At 36.5% G+C, this 17915-nt stretch overlaps 1 protein-coding gene across 1 annotated transcript; it reads right to left on the bottom strand.

The window, feature by feature from the left end:
* Positions 1-758: 758 nt before the first annotated feature.
* Positions 759-7999, bottom strand: LOC110865955. Its single transcript, XM_022115298.2, has 3 exons — positions 7613-7999; positions 6611-6692; positions 759-3818 (listed from the first exon to the last, which is right to left on the bottom strand). The coding sequence occupies exon 3, from the start codon at positions 3694-3696 to the stop codon at positions 1087-1089; it is 2610 nt and encodes an 869-aa protein (XP_021970990.1). The 5' UTR covers positions 3697-3818; positions 6611-6692; positions 7613-7999; the 3' UTR covers positions 759-1086.
* Positions 8000-17915: the final 9916 nt, after the last annotated feature.

Here is a 17915-nt window from a genome sequence, read left to right as displayed (position 1 = left end):
TATTGTTAGTTATACATCAATTAAGTAGTGTAGGCAGTTGCGACTTATTTAATACTTTTGTAGAGAATTGAGTTTTTGCTAATTTATTTATTATTTATAATAATAATAATAATGTGTTGATTGCTTTGTGTCATGCAAAATATTTCCACGCGACTATGGTGATCGCTCTTTGCATTGTGCCAATCTTCAAAAATGGTGTTTCTAAAACAGAATGTCATATGACAGGGTTCCGCTAACACAATTGTGTCGTGCCAGTTTTACAAATCAAATTATATAAGTTTTCAAAATTGTTTCATTCCAATCACCAGAACAAATTACATAAGGATAGCAGGTAGACGAGCAACAAACTGCCCTTCAGGCTACAAACTTCAGTGAAAAAGTTACCTTCATAAAATACCTCGAGTACATCCAGTTTAATGGTTTGGTTTCACAGTTTGACGGTTTTAGCTGATTTCCTATTTTTCTTCAAAAATTATTAGTTTGTATTAAAAAAAAACGTCTACGATGATAAAATATGATTTATGAATATAATACATATATATATTAACTACAAACCAAAAGAATATAAATAATAAAGGTCAAATAGTTTCAGTATACACAGCAGGTTCCAAGTTCCAAACCGGTCTGCTCAAACCGGCCGAATTGCTTGACAGTTCAGTCGGTTTTTGAACACCCAGGTTGCATATATCAAATTGTACACCTTTTACAGTTATGCAGTGACAGACCAGAATAACATCCATGCACCAAAGGACATCCCATGATGGAAAAAGACCACTTCTCTAAATTTCTTTGATATTTATGTTGAAGAAATTACAACTCTATGTAAACAAAGTTCTGAAAACAAATAAATCACTGTGAACCTACTTTCTTTTCCCAATTAATCTCCTCATGAATAAGATTGATTACACCTGCTTCCCCCACCCCCCGCTTTCCAACACCATAACAACGAGTCGTTTTATTCGAATCGAACTAGCATCCCTCCAACTAAAGTTAACAGCTAGCCTACTCTATAAAACTACGGCAATAAAAACTGATAAAACGAGAGAAGGGGCCAGATCAAGATGAATAACAACGACAAACAAACCTCTACTGCCATGGTGGTTGTTGATGCTTATAGTTAATCGGAAACAAATCCCATCCGCCATCAGGTTGTTCGCGTTTCCCTCCAATAACAGAACTCGAAGAAGAAGCTTGATTGTGATTGAAAAACTGTCTCAACCCTCCGTTGTTATTGTTATTCTCACGATTTCCCCGTTCGGGTATGAAACCAGGGTTCAGATCGAACGTGTTACTGTTACGAGACGGGCCGGCACCATTTGAGCCAGATGGTGCACCGGGTGCAGCCATGTTGAAGAAGAATGGCTGAGTCGGTTGTGAAAAGCCGGACGCGATGGGCTGGATGGGTGGGATGATAGGGGCCCCTCTTGAATCAACCATGTATGGGATCGGTGCACCGGGTGGGCCGTACATGGGTCCCATTGTAAAACCATTGTGGCCGTAACCATAGGCAGGTAGATTAGAGTAGGGCATGGAAGGTCCGAGCCCTAAACCCGACCCGGGTCTCCCCAAGTTGAAGTCTACAGAAGGTTCTAGAATCCTTCCGTTAGGCTGAGCGGGAGGAATATTAATAATATTATTAATATTATCCTTGCGGTTTACCTCAACTTGGGTACCGAAAATGGAGATAACAGATTCGTCTCGTTTGTTGTTGAGTAACTTACCGAGAAACGGATTATTAGCTGACGTATTATTTGAAGTTGTGACAGTTGTCAAGTGGTTGTTTAAATTCAAATCAATGTTTCTGAAAGAAGGCTGCATTGACGAGGATACATCGCGTTTCCAATCCAATGTAACAATGCTAGCATCACTGTCCCCAAGGCTATTAAGATCCAACTGCAGTTTCGAAGGCTCTTCGATTTTGTCTTGAGATAAGAAATCTTGGAATTTATCTTCACTGCCTTCAGCCACATTTAGATCAAATTCAAAACGGTGGTTCACACGTTGGTTCGAGTTGCTGTGGCTTGACGAGGACGAAAATGTCTTTTCACCTTCAGGGATCCGTCTAAAAGCACTAGTGGCGGCTGAACCTTTCCAGCCGAGAGTACCTTTGAATTGCAAAGGAGCAACAGGTGGTCCGTCAGCTGCTGCAGCCGCCCTGGAAGCAGAAACGACCGCGATTGGAGTCAAAAGCAGGTCCGGGTCCACTGGACGGTCCGTTTCGGTTTCATCGAAAGAAACTTCTTCATTCAGATCAAACCCAGAAAAACCCTTTTCGGAATTAAGCCCCGATTCTTCCATCTTGGTAATTTGAGAAGCTGGGTTATCAAGTGTTTCCGAATCAATTATAGGTTCCGGTGCGGGTACGGGTCCAGATGAAACCTCGGTACCTGGTCCCCCAGTAGATTGATGTTCTTTTTCATTTGTAGAAGTACTGACACTGCAACTTTGTTCCTGGGAATCAACTTCTAGTTCGACTTCAATAGCAACTTGTCTAGCAAGCTCTAACGGATCCACCATTCCATAATCCAGTTCCATATCAGACGGTCTCTTGGTAATCAAATCATCGTTTTGACTTTTCTTTGACGGTTTAGATATAGGTGAACGACTCTCGGAATCATTATCACTCTCGTTATCTTTCTTTTCATCTTCATCACTTTCTGTATTTGATAACGATTTAGATAAAGGTGATTTAGGGTTCTCTGCACCTGGCGATTCCTGCAAACCGCCAACACCGTCACCACCGTCACCACTAGCGGAATAATCAATTCCGCTAGTGGTGTTGATTTCCACTGTTGTATTCTGATGGTCTGGAGATTGAGATTGAGGTTCAGGTTCCCCACCGTCCACCATCTCTTCATCTTTGTCACTCTTGTCTTCCATTGTTTCAGTCTTTGTAGCAGACTCCAAAGCATGGTCAACTTCGGTATTTGAAGTCAAAGTTTCGTGCTCCATAGGGCTAGATGATGTAGTCAGAGAGTCAACATTCTGCTTCTCCTTGGCGTCTTCCAAAGGACCAGAAGCTTCCATTGCAGGTATACTTTCTGATTCAGATTTATCGTTTTCAACCTTGGTTGTTTCCATTTCCGTTTCTGTTCCAGATTCCATAATTACTTCCTGTGCCACTATCTCTTCTTTACCCGTTTCTTGTTGAACGGTATCAGAGCATGCCGGTTGTTCCACATTTTCTTGTTGAACTATATCAACTGAATTGACATCTGTTGATGTTCCATCGATATTCTGAACCGGGGCCCACCTATCACAAAGATCTTTAGCTTTCTCCCGAACCACTAAACTACTATGATCAAGAAGACCCTGCACGGTTAGCCCAACGCCTGAATCAACAGACTGACGGTGGTCCACCTGCAGCCTATCGAGTGCCCGTAACAACGCAATGACTAACTCTTCCAAACCACCATTTCCAGTATCATGGCTATCATCTATAAGCTTTTGAGCATCATTGAGCCATTTGTCGATGAACCTGAGTCCATTTAACTGGACGAAAAGATCAAGGCACTCTTTATTCTCGGTGGTTGCAATGGTGGTTGCAACAGCGGACCATTGTTGGGTTGCTTCAGTAACGTTTTTCACGGTGTATTCTTTCTGGTTTTGCATAACGGTGATGAGGTCGTTAACTCTGGTTGGAGTTGTGAGCCCATTTTCTAACTCGGTTACGGTAAAGAAGTCTTCGAGTGTCATATTGATTCACCTAACGGGTTACTATGTCCAAGACTGAACCAAGTAAGGACCATGTTAGTATACTACTAATCCTTGCGGTATCATAAGAATGCCCATCCAATGAATCAATTTACCAAAGTACCCTGCGAACATAAAACAACAAAATCAACATCAGCAATACACACACATATGTTAAGTCCTATCAAAAGGATTTGGGAAGATAAAACTATAGAAACTAGTTCAACGACTAACAATGTTTATTCATAGACAAATAAAGTGAATTTGACAGGATCCATGTATTAATTTCTCACAATTTAAATTGGCCAACTGTTATGCATCAGTATATGTTTGAGGTGGCAATAACAACCCATTTATTTATGAATGGGTCAATTCGGGTTATATTTAAACTCTGACAGGTCAACTGAATACAATTAAAAGTGCTAGCTAACATAAAGCGGGTCAAAAGTTGGAAATAGTGTGTTTTAATGCATAGGAGATCCTAAATTATTTTATTCAATTCGTGAAATAATATAATATTTGCGTAGTATTTGACAAACTATTAAAAAAGTTGATAATTATAAAATGAGACCAAAAGTATTTTGGGTAACCAAACACGAAATCGGCAACTAATTTATGAAATATTCACATTTTGAGGGATGCTACTATTAAAATTGTGTCACATTGTCACCCAATAGTAGAGTTCGATACAGCCTACTAGTGAAGTAAATTTTGTCAATCTCATTTTGTAGATACAGCTGCCAGTGTGGCATAACAACATAACACATGTACAGTGTTCATAGTTATCGATAGCGAATAGCGACAACATACCTATATGCTACGTCGCGATAGCGATGAAATAGCGCCCGCTATTTCGTGTTTAGCGATAAGGTAGTTAAAAATTTAAGAAATAAAAATAACTATCTATATAATTTTTTTATATATATAATGTTTATTTTATACCTTTTTATGTATAAAAATATAAGTTTAAGGACCAAATGTAAGCTAGTGAAAATAGGGGGGTTAAATGTTAAGATACACAAACTAATTTACACTTTTTGTGTAAATTTTACAAGTTTTAGGGAGTAAATGTAACTTAATGAAAGATAGAAGGCTTAAAAGTAAAAATCCATAAACTTATTCAACCCTAAAAAGGCTCCAACGTAATAAAAACGCAGCCGCTCTTCTTCTTCCTAAGCTTCCAGCAAGTTTCCGGCAGAAATTGCAGGTTTCTGGCCGGAATTCATAGTTTATAAAACCCTAAAGCCTAAAACACACTAAAAGCCCAGCCGCTCTCTTCTTCATCTTCTTCTTCTTCCTGCTTTCCAGCAGAAAGCATCACCGTAATCGGAATTTTTCGCCGGAAATCGCCGCCGGAGTCGCTATCTGTTCGCTATATGGTCGATATGCACCTTGTAGCGGAGGTTGCCCGCCACGCCACGCTATTCACTATAGCGCTATTCACTATAGCGTCCGCTATGGACGCTATTGATAACTATGACGGTGTTAATTCAAAGCATCCAAGTAGTAATTATATTTCTTATTAAAAAAAACTTAAGCTTGTTTATGCTATTGAACTCGTTTATGTCTTATAAAAACATGTGTACAAGATTAAGATACATAAGATGACAATGAATGCATGCACAGAAAACCATAACGAATATTCATTAACAAGAACTATTAAGAGCAATAGAAGTAACTCCTCCGGAAATAAAAGATGCGAATCAGCAAATGACCATGAGATCATGACATCATGTTCCTGCTTACTACACGGGTACTTATATAACACATTACTAACAAAGTAACATCAACCATCATGGACGCGTTCTATAACTACCTTTATTAATATAAACAAAGTTCAAGTGTAACTACCCTTTAGTCAATATAATACAAATCTTCATCCAGTTTTCAACTTTCTATGTTTAGCCATTCACCAGACAAAGATGAAAGAAAAAAAGCATAAAGCAAAAACATAATAACAAGTTGCAACTTCTTAAAGAAGATAATATGGGTTAAACAGAAGATGACATCATGACGCAGTAATAAATAATCTTGTATAGTTGTATAAACAGATGCCGAAAGCATAATATGTTAATGATGGAAAATAATTTTTTTATATTATATTTTCAAATATTATCAACAAAAGTGATAACTTGTAATCAATCAAGTTTAAGTTGTTTAAATAGATTGAATGCAGGAATGCTGACAACGTTGCATATCATTCCATACTTTACAAGTGAGAATCGAAAGGATAGAAGAATAAGATACATGCATCCTTAATAAATGATTTTTAATAAGTCATTTAGGAATCCTTTGATGCAATTTAAATCAATCAATATGTTTTTCTCGCCGTTTTGACTCCTGACTATACTTTCTACATCCAATTTCGGATTTTGGAGTAATCAAACACGAGCATCCACCCAAAACAATTACTTTTACACCATATTAGAAAATTCTCAATTATGCAAATGTCTACCAACATTAATTACTTAACAAAAAGCAAGGAGCATAGCCTGTGATGGATGATGTAACAAAGTGCCATCAAAATAAGCCTCGTTAAACGTTATAAATCCCCAAATATGTAAAGTTACTCGGTTATCTTGCCCCTGATCCTTTTTAAAAAAATCACCCAAACTATGAGCAGAAATTTATTTAACACGATTAATCTAACTAAAGTATCAATATATTAATTCTAAACATAAAAGTATGAAAATCCATCCAAACTTCAAAAAGCACTTCATTTGTTTTTCCGTTTATTGCCTTTTTGTGCGAGTTTATATGGTACAAAATGTGTGTCTAGCGATCTACAACCTTTATGTGAACAGTGAACACATATGTCGTTTAAAAGAAAAACAATACCAACTAATGTAGAATAACAACTAGACATAAATCTAAAAACAAAGAAAGACCCGAACTCACGAACACAAAGAAGAATTACCATATGAATTATGTTCTCTGTCGATCAAGCTCAGATTGTAAGCAACTAATCCCACCAAAATCACATCACAGTTCAGTCAATCCTGCAATTAACACACAACGAGGTACAAAAAAAAAATTAAAAACTTCACATACAAAACCCTAAACACACAAAAAAAATGTACACAAACAAACAGTGATTCCAGCATCTCAACAAAACCAACTAGTTAACCCTAGCTACAAATTCATCGACTGCAATACGAAACCCTAGCTACAAACAGTCATGTGTAGTTATAAAAAACTGTTAAATGTTAATTCTATTAAATTCCGTTGAAGTTACATATAACTAAAACTAAACCATAAATTACCATTACCATTACCAAACATCATAAAATAACAACAAAAATCATAACAAACTACCAATTCACAACAAAATACGCAACACGTCTGTTCAGAAACTGAATTCAGCGTTGAAATTCAAACACTGAGGCTCAAATTTCGTTAACCCTAGCTACAAATTCAAATATGTACACAAACAAACAGTGATTCAAGTATGTCAAAAAAACAATTTAGGTAACCCTAGCTACAAATTCAAATATGTAGACAAACAAACTGTGATTCAAGTATGTCAACAAAACCAATTAGGTAACCCTAGCTACAAATTCATCGACTGCAATACGAAACCCTAGCTACAAATTGAATTTCACAGTAACAACAAACAGTCATGTGTAATCATAAAAAACTGTTAAACATCAATTCCATTGGATTTCGTTCAGGTTACGCAATCAAACCACAAAACAGGTAAAGATATTATAGTTTCATCCGTTATTTAAAACCGAAAACACCGTAAAACATCAAGAAAAATGACTAATTCACAACAAAATACGCAACAAATCTCTTCGGAAACTGAATTGAGTGTTGAAATTGAAACACGAAGGATGACTGAGGGCTGAATTTGGTTCGTGTGCGTATGAACGAGAGTTTGTCTATGTAGAAAGTAAAAAGGTGTGTAGGTTGATTATACCTGGAAGAGTGAAGAATCTGTGGAAGGTGTTTGTTTATGTTTTGATGAACAGAGAGAAGATGAAGAAGAAGAAGAAGAAGATCGATCGATCGAACGTTGCTTTCTCTCGCTTTGCTTCTTCAGGGGCACCTGTTTGAATTTGCAAAACTAGTCCATCATCTTTACATTTATTTACCTTTCAACCCTTAAAGTTATTTTCGATTCTTAATAAACATCATTTTCATAAGTATTAGGAAAATTACATAATAGACCGATAAATAACGGGCAACGCCACAACCTCTTAAATGGTGCCAAAACAAGTTCTTTTGACAATTCGTCATGGATTGACCGGTTCCTATTAGAAAACTTCAATTTCTTCATTACCACAATTTCTACTACTATAGTTTAGCCCTAGGGATGATGGACAGTTAACTGGAAGAGAACTTATATTCAGTAGGCGGGTGGCGTGCTTATCTTGTGTGACAACACTATAGAACGAGTGGCTCTTCTAGGCGGACAGCTGAGTGACAATACAACAGAGAAAGCGACGCTTTCATGTAACATGCTATGGTCTTCATTACCACCATTTCTACTCCTATTAATAGTTTAGCACTAGGGATGAGCATGATATCAATAAAAAAAATTATCAAATATTGGTATTGGTACCAGTACAGAAAAAATAGAGTAAAATACCGGTACCGTTACCGAAAATGGCAAAAAGTGGGTACCGAAAATAATTCGATACTGGTTTCAGTACCCGGCACCAAATGTTCATCCCTATTTAGCATATTCTTTATTATTACTAACTAATGGGTTTTAACCCACAAGAAGATTGGTTGATTACTCCATATTAGTTAATTAATCATATATCTTGGTTTAGTGTTTTCATTATACTAAAATAACAATAAGATTCTCTAAAATTGAGTTGAAAAAAAGGACAATTTGTTATTGAGGAATTAGAACAAATAACCAGATTATCTTATAGTTGTGAAACACTTTCAAAATGAAACCAAAAAAAAAAAAAAAGAACAAACGATGGTTCACTAGAATTTCCAGTAAGATAAAACTCAAAATTTCAATTCCTCAAGAACAAGCATGTGTTTATGATGAATTCATGAACCATATGAACCATATATGAGACCAAAAGAGTGTGTTGAAATTAGGGTTAGAGTTCAGTAATCTCACATTTTTCTATTCTAATTCAAATTGCTTCAAAAACTAGAGGCACATTTTATCTCGAAGATTTAATCCATTTTTTCGATACTAGCTAGGAGCTTTGCCCCTTGGACTCTGCTCTTAGGGACAAGTTGCCCCTATGAAACCCCCATAACTTAGAGGCTTCTTCCCTAAGAGTCAATGATATAAATAGAGTAAGGTTAACATACATAAAGCCTTATCATACATCACGTAGGAGACAATGGTAACCGTTGGATCAGGGGTATAATCACGCATGGGACCACATAATCACGCATGAGACTATAATCACGCACGTTCTATGATAATAACGCACGTTATATTTTTTGTCATGTATGTTAGTGTAGGTTAAGCTTTAAAGTACATTATACTTTCTCGATATAAATATTCCTAAATACTTCAAAGAGTAAAATGCACGGATAGTCCATGTGGTTTTGTAAAATAACACCTATAGTCCCTAACTTTTGAAAAGTGCACCGGTGCTCCCTGTGGTTTGATAGTTTGTTACTCGGATAGTCCCTGGAGTGGATGTCCGTTAGTTTTCTTCGTTAACTCCATGTAAAATGACCAAAATACCCTTAGTATTAAATTAAAATACTAAAATTAGATATATACCCCTACCCCCACCCCACCTCCTTCTAGACACCAAGCACCATCGTTACTTCGCCCCATGTTGCCGCACCAGATTAATTCGCTGATCAATCCCACCTGTTTCATCTTCTTCTTTGCAGACCACACCCACCTCCACCCTTATCACCACCTGCTTTATATACGTATAGCAGTTGATCGATCGGTGCAGTTGAGATTGAGGATCTTGCAAATCAGAAGGTGAAAAGGAAGCATAATATGAGTTGAAGGTCTGGTCTCGAGCCCATGGGTTGGAGAAGATGATGACGTGCGGGCGGAACAGTGGCGGCGTGATGTCAAGACGATGATGTGTAACAAAGAAAGAACGGTTGCAGATCTAAGCCCATCTTTTTCATCTTTCAAGATCTGAGCCATGAGTTGTGAGCCGGATCTGAGCTGGTTCCAAAACAAAATGCTTTTCAAGTACAAATCTTCTTCACAGATCCAAAGCTTCCAACGTTTTTTGGCACCGTAAATCTGTTAAATTTGCAAATATATAAAGATGGGGTTTGAAGTTTGACTACCATTACACTTGAATCTGCATTCAACCAAGTGGGAATTTTTATGTTAAGCTTTTTGTTTTTAGTTTTGTTTTATGTGGATTTTTCAATTTTTGATGGAATTATAACTGCGTGGATTTGTATAATTTTTTTTGGCACGATGTACAAGTTCGTGTTTTAAAATATAATTGTGTCGAGTTTAGTCTGTTTTTGTTAATTCAGTCGGTTATCTAGTGATAGAAAGCATGACTTTCAAAGAAGATGGTGGATGAAGGGATCTGGAATGGAGGAGGGAGTTCAGGTGGCGGAGATGTTGATGGTGGTGGAGTTGCAGGTGGTGGCGGGTGGCTATGGTGATGGTGGCAGGTTGTTTTGTAGAAAACAAAAGAGTTTGTGGGCCTAAACTTTCAATATAATAATATGATTGTGCATAATATTTGTTTTTTTTATTTTTTTAAAGAGGGGTAAATAAGTAATTTCATATGGAGTTAACGGTGAAAACTAACCTCCATCTACTCCAGGGACTATCTGAGTAATAAATTGTCAAACCACAGGGAGCACCGGTGTAATTTTCAAAAGTTAGGGACTATAGGTGTTATCTTATAAAACCACAGGGACTATCCTTGCATTTTACTGTACTTAAAATCATAATAAACACAAAGAAAATGTATAATTGTGCACTTTGTACTCTCCTAAATCCTTTGATGTATATTATGATACACTGTAGTCAATAAATTAATCAAATTGCACTAAAATAACCGATATTATATATATATATATATATATAGGGAGAATATCATGCGAGAACCACCTCTTACTGCGAGAACCGCGAGAACCAATGTGAACACAAACAAAAATGCCTAAAAATAGCTAAAAACCACACAAAATTTTTTTTTTTAATATTTTTTATATAAAAACCGCTACTTTTCGAAGCCAAAAATTTTTTTTTTTAAATTTAAAAAAAAAAAATTTGCCACTAAAAGTAGCGATTTGAGCATAAAAAATATTAAAAAAAATTTTTAGATTTTTTTTAGATTTTTTTAGGTTTTTTGGGGGTTTAGTTTTTAGCATTTTAGCTTGGGGGGTGGGGGTGGGGGGGTTAGGTTTTTGGGGGGTGGGGAGGGGGGAGGGGGGTTTAGGTTTTTTTTTTTTTTTTTTTTTTTGGGGGGGGGAGGTTAGGTTTTTTTAGCTATTTTAGGTTGTGTTCACATTGGTTCTCGCGGTTCTCACAATAAATGGAGTTCTCGCATGAGCCCCTCCCTATATATATATATAGGGAAGGGTTCCAGCGTGAACAACCTCCCATGAGTGAACTGCGTGAACAGATATGGACCCTTGATTTCCTTTTTAGTTGTTAAGGGTAGGATTGTAATTATATAAAAAATTAGATTTAAATCATTATTTTAATAATTGAATTAAGTTACATCTTTCCTAATTTAAATTCATTATCCACATTATGTTTATTTGTTAATAAGATAATTATCAAAACAAACAACAAATCACCAGAATTCAATTTTAATTTTTATTTCAGATTTCATCACGAGAATTCAAATTTTGACTTTTAAGATTCACGCAACCTTCATATTTCAACGGTATACACATGTGTACTTGGATATAAATAGAACAGTACAATGTGTACTCAGCATCGTACATATGGGTACAGTAATTCACAGGTGTACATCAACATTCAATACAAAAAAATTTTTTTGAGATATCACAAAAACAGACGATATACACATGTGTACATCGCATTAAAAAGAGAGCAAAATCAGAATACACATGTGTACATCGTATTTAAACAAATATTTATTTTAATAATTAAATTAAGTTAGATCTTTCCTAATCCTTGATTTGATTTGTGAGAGATTTATGCAATCAATTTAAGAGGATAATTGATTACTTGATTTGTGAGAGATTTATGCAATCAATTTAAGATTGAAATTACACATATACCCTTTTTGTATTTAATTAAATGAAAAAGATTAACCAAATAATTACCATCATGCCACTCACTTTAATATCAAGATCATAAAAATCAAGGGCCCAGATCAGTTCACGCAGTTCACTCTTGTGATTTTGTTCACGTTTGAACCTAATCCTATATATATATATATATATATATATATATATATATATATATATATATATATATAGGGGGCTGCTAGAATGAGAACCACCCCGAGTTGTAAGAACCGCGAGAACTACACCCCACGGAGCGTCGTTCGCCATGATTTTTTTTTACAAGTAGATGTGTGTATTATAAACACATCCGTAAAAAATCATGGCGAATGGCGCTCCGTGGGGTGTAGTTTTTTACACCACAAGTTTGGTGTTTTTTAATTTTTTTTCTTTTTTCTTTTTTTTTTCACCAAACTTGTGGTGTAAAAAACTACACCCCACGGAGCGCCGTTCGCCATGATTTTTTACGGCTGTGTTTATAATACACACATCTACTTGTAAAAAAAAATCATGGCGAACGGCGCTCCGTGGGGTGTAGTTCTCGCGGTTCTTACAACTCGAGGTGGTTCTCATTCTAGCGGCTCCCTATATATATATATATATATATATATATATATATATATATATATATATATATATATATATATATATATATATATATATAGGTAAAGAGTAAAATACAAATGCGCTTATCGTACGATACGTACGCGATCATCCCAGTCGTTCGATCAGGTGCAGATCTGGTGCGAATTCAAATAGATATCTCATGTGAAAAAATGGTTAGCATGGGGTAGTGTGAAAAATGGCATGGGGTGTGTAGATGGACAAAATCGCATGTGGAAGATTTGAATATCGCATGTGAAAAATGGCATGGGGTAATGTGAAAAATGGCATGGGTGTGTAGAATCGCATGTGGAAGATTGAATATCGCATGTGAAAAAATGGCTAGCATGGGGTAATGTGAAAAATAGCATGGGGTGTGTAGAATCGCATGTGGAAAATTGAATATCGCATGTGAAAAAATGGCATGGGGTAATGTGAAAAATGGCATGGGGTGTGTAGAATCGCATGTGGAAAATTGAATATCGCATGTGAAAAAATGGCATGGGGTAATGTGAAAAATGGCATGGAGTGTAACGCCTCGTATTTCCATATTTCCATGGTTTTTAGGAAAGACGTGATCGCCTTTCTATTTTAAGAATTTCAATCGAAACCGAATCGAGAAAACGGATTTAAAACGCGAAACGATGAATATCGACACTATGTTTACACATATATTTTTTATCTAAAAATTTTATTTTACGCTCTTAGTGTCACGGCTCCCCGACCCACCCTGGACGGAGTCGGGGGCCGCGAGGCAGTTCCCGGTGATACTCGTGGTATTTATTTTATGCGGCAGCGGAAGTCTTTTATTACAGGATCTTTTCACCGGAAAATACTTGTTTAGTATATTACACAAAGTTTAAGGAATAAATCCCAACATTTACAATAAGTTGATTTCACACAGAAATCTTTATTTTTCCAAAACATGTTTTATTTATTTACAATGAGCCACTTCCCTGAGCTTGATAGTGCTTTACTGCACTTTTCCTGGATCACACAGATCACCTAAAACATGTTTGAAAAAGGTTTTGTCAGCGGGGAAATACTGAGTGAATCATTCCATTTTTCTAAAACGACCCGTTAGTTATAAATTTACAGTATTAAGAGCGATTACAATGTTTCTATCAACCAATTATCAAGAATGGGTATTTGTCACTCGACCGGATCTGTGACTGTGGTCATACCACTATTGGGTCCCGTCGCCCCAATCGTGACGGTTCACTCACCTAGAGTGATACTCACTCACCTAGAGTGATAAAAATAGTAATGTGCACAATACCCCACATACCAGCTGTAATTTGGTGATTACAAAGACTTAATCCCTGTAATTATAACCTTTGAAAATAACTTGGAGTTTTGTAATACTTACTCACAAACTGTGAGAAAACAGTTTAAAAAGAAGAATGACTCACATTGCAGATTAACGAGCAATAGATAAGCCTACTGATTAGCCTTGATTAAACCTAATTTAACACAATGCACACACAGGCAGGTTAGTAACTAATACAACAATTACGTCAATTCACGAGATTAAACCTTCACAACGATTAATCAGTGCAATACTCGATAATTCAATCGGATTCACAACGAATAATAGAGCATAGTCCGAATTCGAACAGTACTCTAATATTCTAGTCGAAATCACGACGAATAATCAAAGTACAAGCTCAATTGAGCAGCACCTGGACTATCGTTGGATAGTTATAATCAATCGGACGTTGAATCGTAATAGCGATCGAGTTATTACCCTGATTGCGGCAGCGTTTCGATAATCGTGTGTGTTTGTGAACTGTTTCGACTATAGCTCAGAGCACAATTAGAATTTGAACGTCGAATTAAAGCACAGAACCAAGTCCCACTGCCCTCTATTTATAGCTGGAAAATGCGTTCCCTCGCGTGTCGCGACAGGGAAACCTAGCCCTGTCGCGTGGCGCGACGGGTAACAATTTAGGGTAGGGTAGGTTCGTGTCCCAGTAGCTTGGATGAGTTGTTAATCAAACGAAATTTTACTTCTCCAGCAAGTTTAGAGGATAAACGTCACTAGGGTTTAACCCCCCCTGAGTTTTAGGGGCCCTGATCCTACTTCCGATTGTTACGAAAATTTTAGGGTTTATGCGGAATCACTTGGGTTTCTCAATTAGGGTTTCCTTAATAGCTAATTACCATCCTAATTATCGATTTTCGTGACAGTTGTTACATCCTCCCCACCTTAAGAAAATCTCGTCCTCGAGATTTATTGGAATAAATGAGGATATTTGCGCTTCATTTCTGATTCTAGCTCCCAAGTGTATTCTGGTCCTCTCCTTGAATTCCATTTGACTTTGACCAACACCAGTCGTTTATGTTTGAGAAATTTGACTTTTCTATCTTCGATCTGTAGTGGTTTCTCTATAAACTTCAACTTTTCGTTCACCTCTACATCTTGAAGAGGTACTACCAGGGACTCATCTTATAGACATTTCTTGAGATTGGATACATGAAATACATCATGTACTCCAGCTAATTCTTCTGGTAGTTGTAAACGATGCGCAACTGGTCCTATTCGTTGGCTTATTGGAAATGGTCCTTTCACTCTGTCCGTCTGTTTGTGGATGATATGCAGTACTTAGATTCAGTCGAGTTCCCATTGCTTTCTGAAAACTTTTCCAGAAATGAGAAGTAAATCGACTATCTCTATCCGATACGATGGAGAGTGGGACTCCATGTAGGGAATACTACTTCGTCCACGTACAGTTGTGCTAACCTTTCCATGCTAAAGGTTTCTTTCATTGGTAAGAAATGAGCTGATTTGGTTAATCGGTCTACAATTACCCAAATTGCATCATTACTTCTTTTGGTTCTGGGTAACTTTGTAACAAAGTCCATTATTATGAGTTCCCATTTCCATACAGGCATTTCTAGTTGTTGAAGTAATCCTGAAGGTTTCTGGTGTTCTGCCTTAACTTGTGAACAAGTTAAGCACTTGGATACGTATTCGGCTATATCCTTTTTCATTCCTATCCACCAGAAATTATTCCTTAAATCTTGATACATTTTATTGTTTCCTGGGTGCATGGTATACCTAGATTTATGAGCTTCTTCTAAAATCTTATTTCTTAACTCTCCTTGCTTAGGTACCCAAATTCGTTTCTTATGGAATTTCCAAATTCCATCGTTTCCTTGTTCTAGTTCTTTTAGGTAATCTTTCATTCCTTCAGCATCATCTTTGATTGCTGTTTTCTGAACTTCTTTGATTTGTGCTATTAAATCTACTTGTAGATTTAACCTCAGAGCACGAACTCGTTTCTGTTTCTCATGGTACTTACGACTTAAGGCATCTGCAACTACATTTGCCTTTCCTTCGTGATATTGAATATCACAGTCGTAATCACTCAGCATCTCCATCCATCTTCTTTGCCTCATGTTTAATTCTTTTTGCCCAAATATATATCTTAAACTCTTATGATCTGTATAGACAGTGAACTTATTTCCGTACAGATAATGTCTCCAGATCTTAAGGGCAAAAATTATGGCTCCTAATTCTAGATCATGAGTCGTATAATTTTCTTCGTGCTTTTTCAATTGCCTAGAAGCATACGCAATTACCTTCTTGCGTTGCATTAACACACATCCATAGCCTAACTTTGAAGCATCACAGTATACCTCAAAATCTTCTGTTCCTTCGGGTAAAGATAAGACTGGTGCATTTGTTAACCTATGCTTTAAAATCTTAAAAGCTTTTTCTTGTCTAGGTCCCCATTCAAACTTAGCAGCTTTACAGGTTAACTTGGTTAAAGGTACAGCTATCTTAGAAAAATCTTTGATAAATCGTCTATAGTATCCAGCTAAGCCTAGAAAACTTCTTATCTCCATTGCTGTTTGTGGAACTTTCCATTTCGTAATGGCTTCTATCTTAGCAGGATCTACATGGATACCTTCGTGATTTACCACATGTCCTAAGAATTGTACTTCTTGCAACCAAAATTCACATTTCGAGAATTTGGCATAAAGTTTTTCTTTTCTTAACAAGGTTAAGAGAACATGTAAATGCTCACAGTGTTCCTTTTGGCTTTTGGAGTAAATAAGTATATCGTCGATGAAAATGATTACAAATTTGTCCAAGTATGGTTTACAGATTCGATTCATCATGTCCATGAATGCTGCTGGGGCATTCGTTAACCCAAAGGGCATGACTGTAAACTCATAATGACCATACCTAGTTCTGAAAGCAGTTTTCGGTATATCTTCTTCTTGCACTTTCAACTGGTGGTATCCGGATCTTAAATCTATCTTTGAGAAGTACCTAGCTCCTTGTAATTGATCAAAAAGATCATCAATTCTAGGTAATGGGTATCGATTCTTAATCGTAACCTTATTCAGTTCCCTATAATCGATACACATTCTCATCGATCCATCTTTCTTTTTCACAAACAACACTGGTGCACCCCAAGGGGATGAACTTGGTTGTATGAATCCTTTGCTTAATAATTCATCTAATTGCTTTTTCAATTCTAGCATTTCGGTAGGTGCTAATCTATATGGTGCTTTGGCTATTGGTGCAGTACCTGGAATTAAATGGATTCTAAATTCTACTTCTCTATCAGGTGGTAATCCAGGTAATTCTTCTAGAAAAACATCTGGGTATTCTGAGACTACGGGGATGTCCTGAAGTGTCACACCCCGACCACGTAAAACAACAAAACGTGGCGGAAACGTCGGGGAGTGTTGTAACAGAATCATTGTTTCACAACCATGGAATAAATAGTTTCGTTTTATTGAATTATTGAACTAAATGTTTTGATACAAATTAGATAAATACAACTATTATCCTCCAAGTTTTAAAGTCGCTAAGGCCTTGTCCATTCCTATGTGAGAATACACCAATATCATCATCAAGCATCATCAACTATTGTACCTGAAACACATGTGAAAATAGGTACGTCAGCATAAAAATGCCGGCGAGTACATAGGTTTTGTATGAGTTTCAGATTCATGGCTCGTTTTACATATTGCAATACTTATTTAAAAAAAACCTTGTTTTGAAAAGTATAGTATTGCGACACAAATAACCAACTCAAATCAAATTGGTTATAATTTATAAAAATCTCGTAGCCATGATTCTTAACCCCAAAACATTTGTTTAATTAAATCCAGATTTGTAAATCGTTTATGGAATAAAACTCGAATAGTATAATATATTGTTGGAAAACCTTGTATTACAACTTTGTTTTGTTTACCATTGCCCAAGTGATCTAGATAACGCAACGATATATAATGTATTAAAAGCACTTATATATAGGAAGTACCAGCGGCGTATCCACCATGCTTTTAACACATTATACCCGCCCCGTTACCTAATCACTTCCCTAACCCAACGGTTCAAACAGATTCAAACAGTTCGTGTCAATCAACGGTTACAAACGGTTCACATAGTCAAATGGTTACAAACGGTTCACATAATC

Source organism: Helianthus annuus, chromosome 6 (assembly GCF_002127325.2).
Source record: "Helianthus annuus cultivar XRQ/B chromosome 6, HanXRQr2.0-SUNRISE, whole genome shotgun sequence".
NCBI classification, from domain to species: domain Eukaryota; kingdom Viridiplantae; phylum Streptophyta; class Magnoliopsida; order Asterales; family Asteraceae; genus Helianthus; species Helianthus annuus.
The sequence above is the reverse complement of the archived record's forward strand: the minus strand, read 5'-3'. Positions and strand labels throughout refer to the sequence as shown.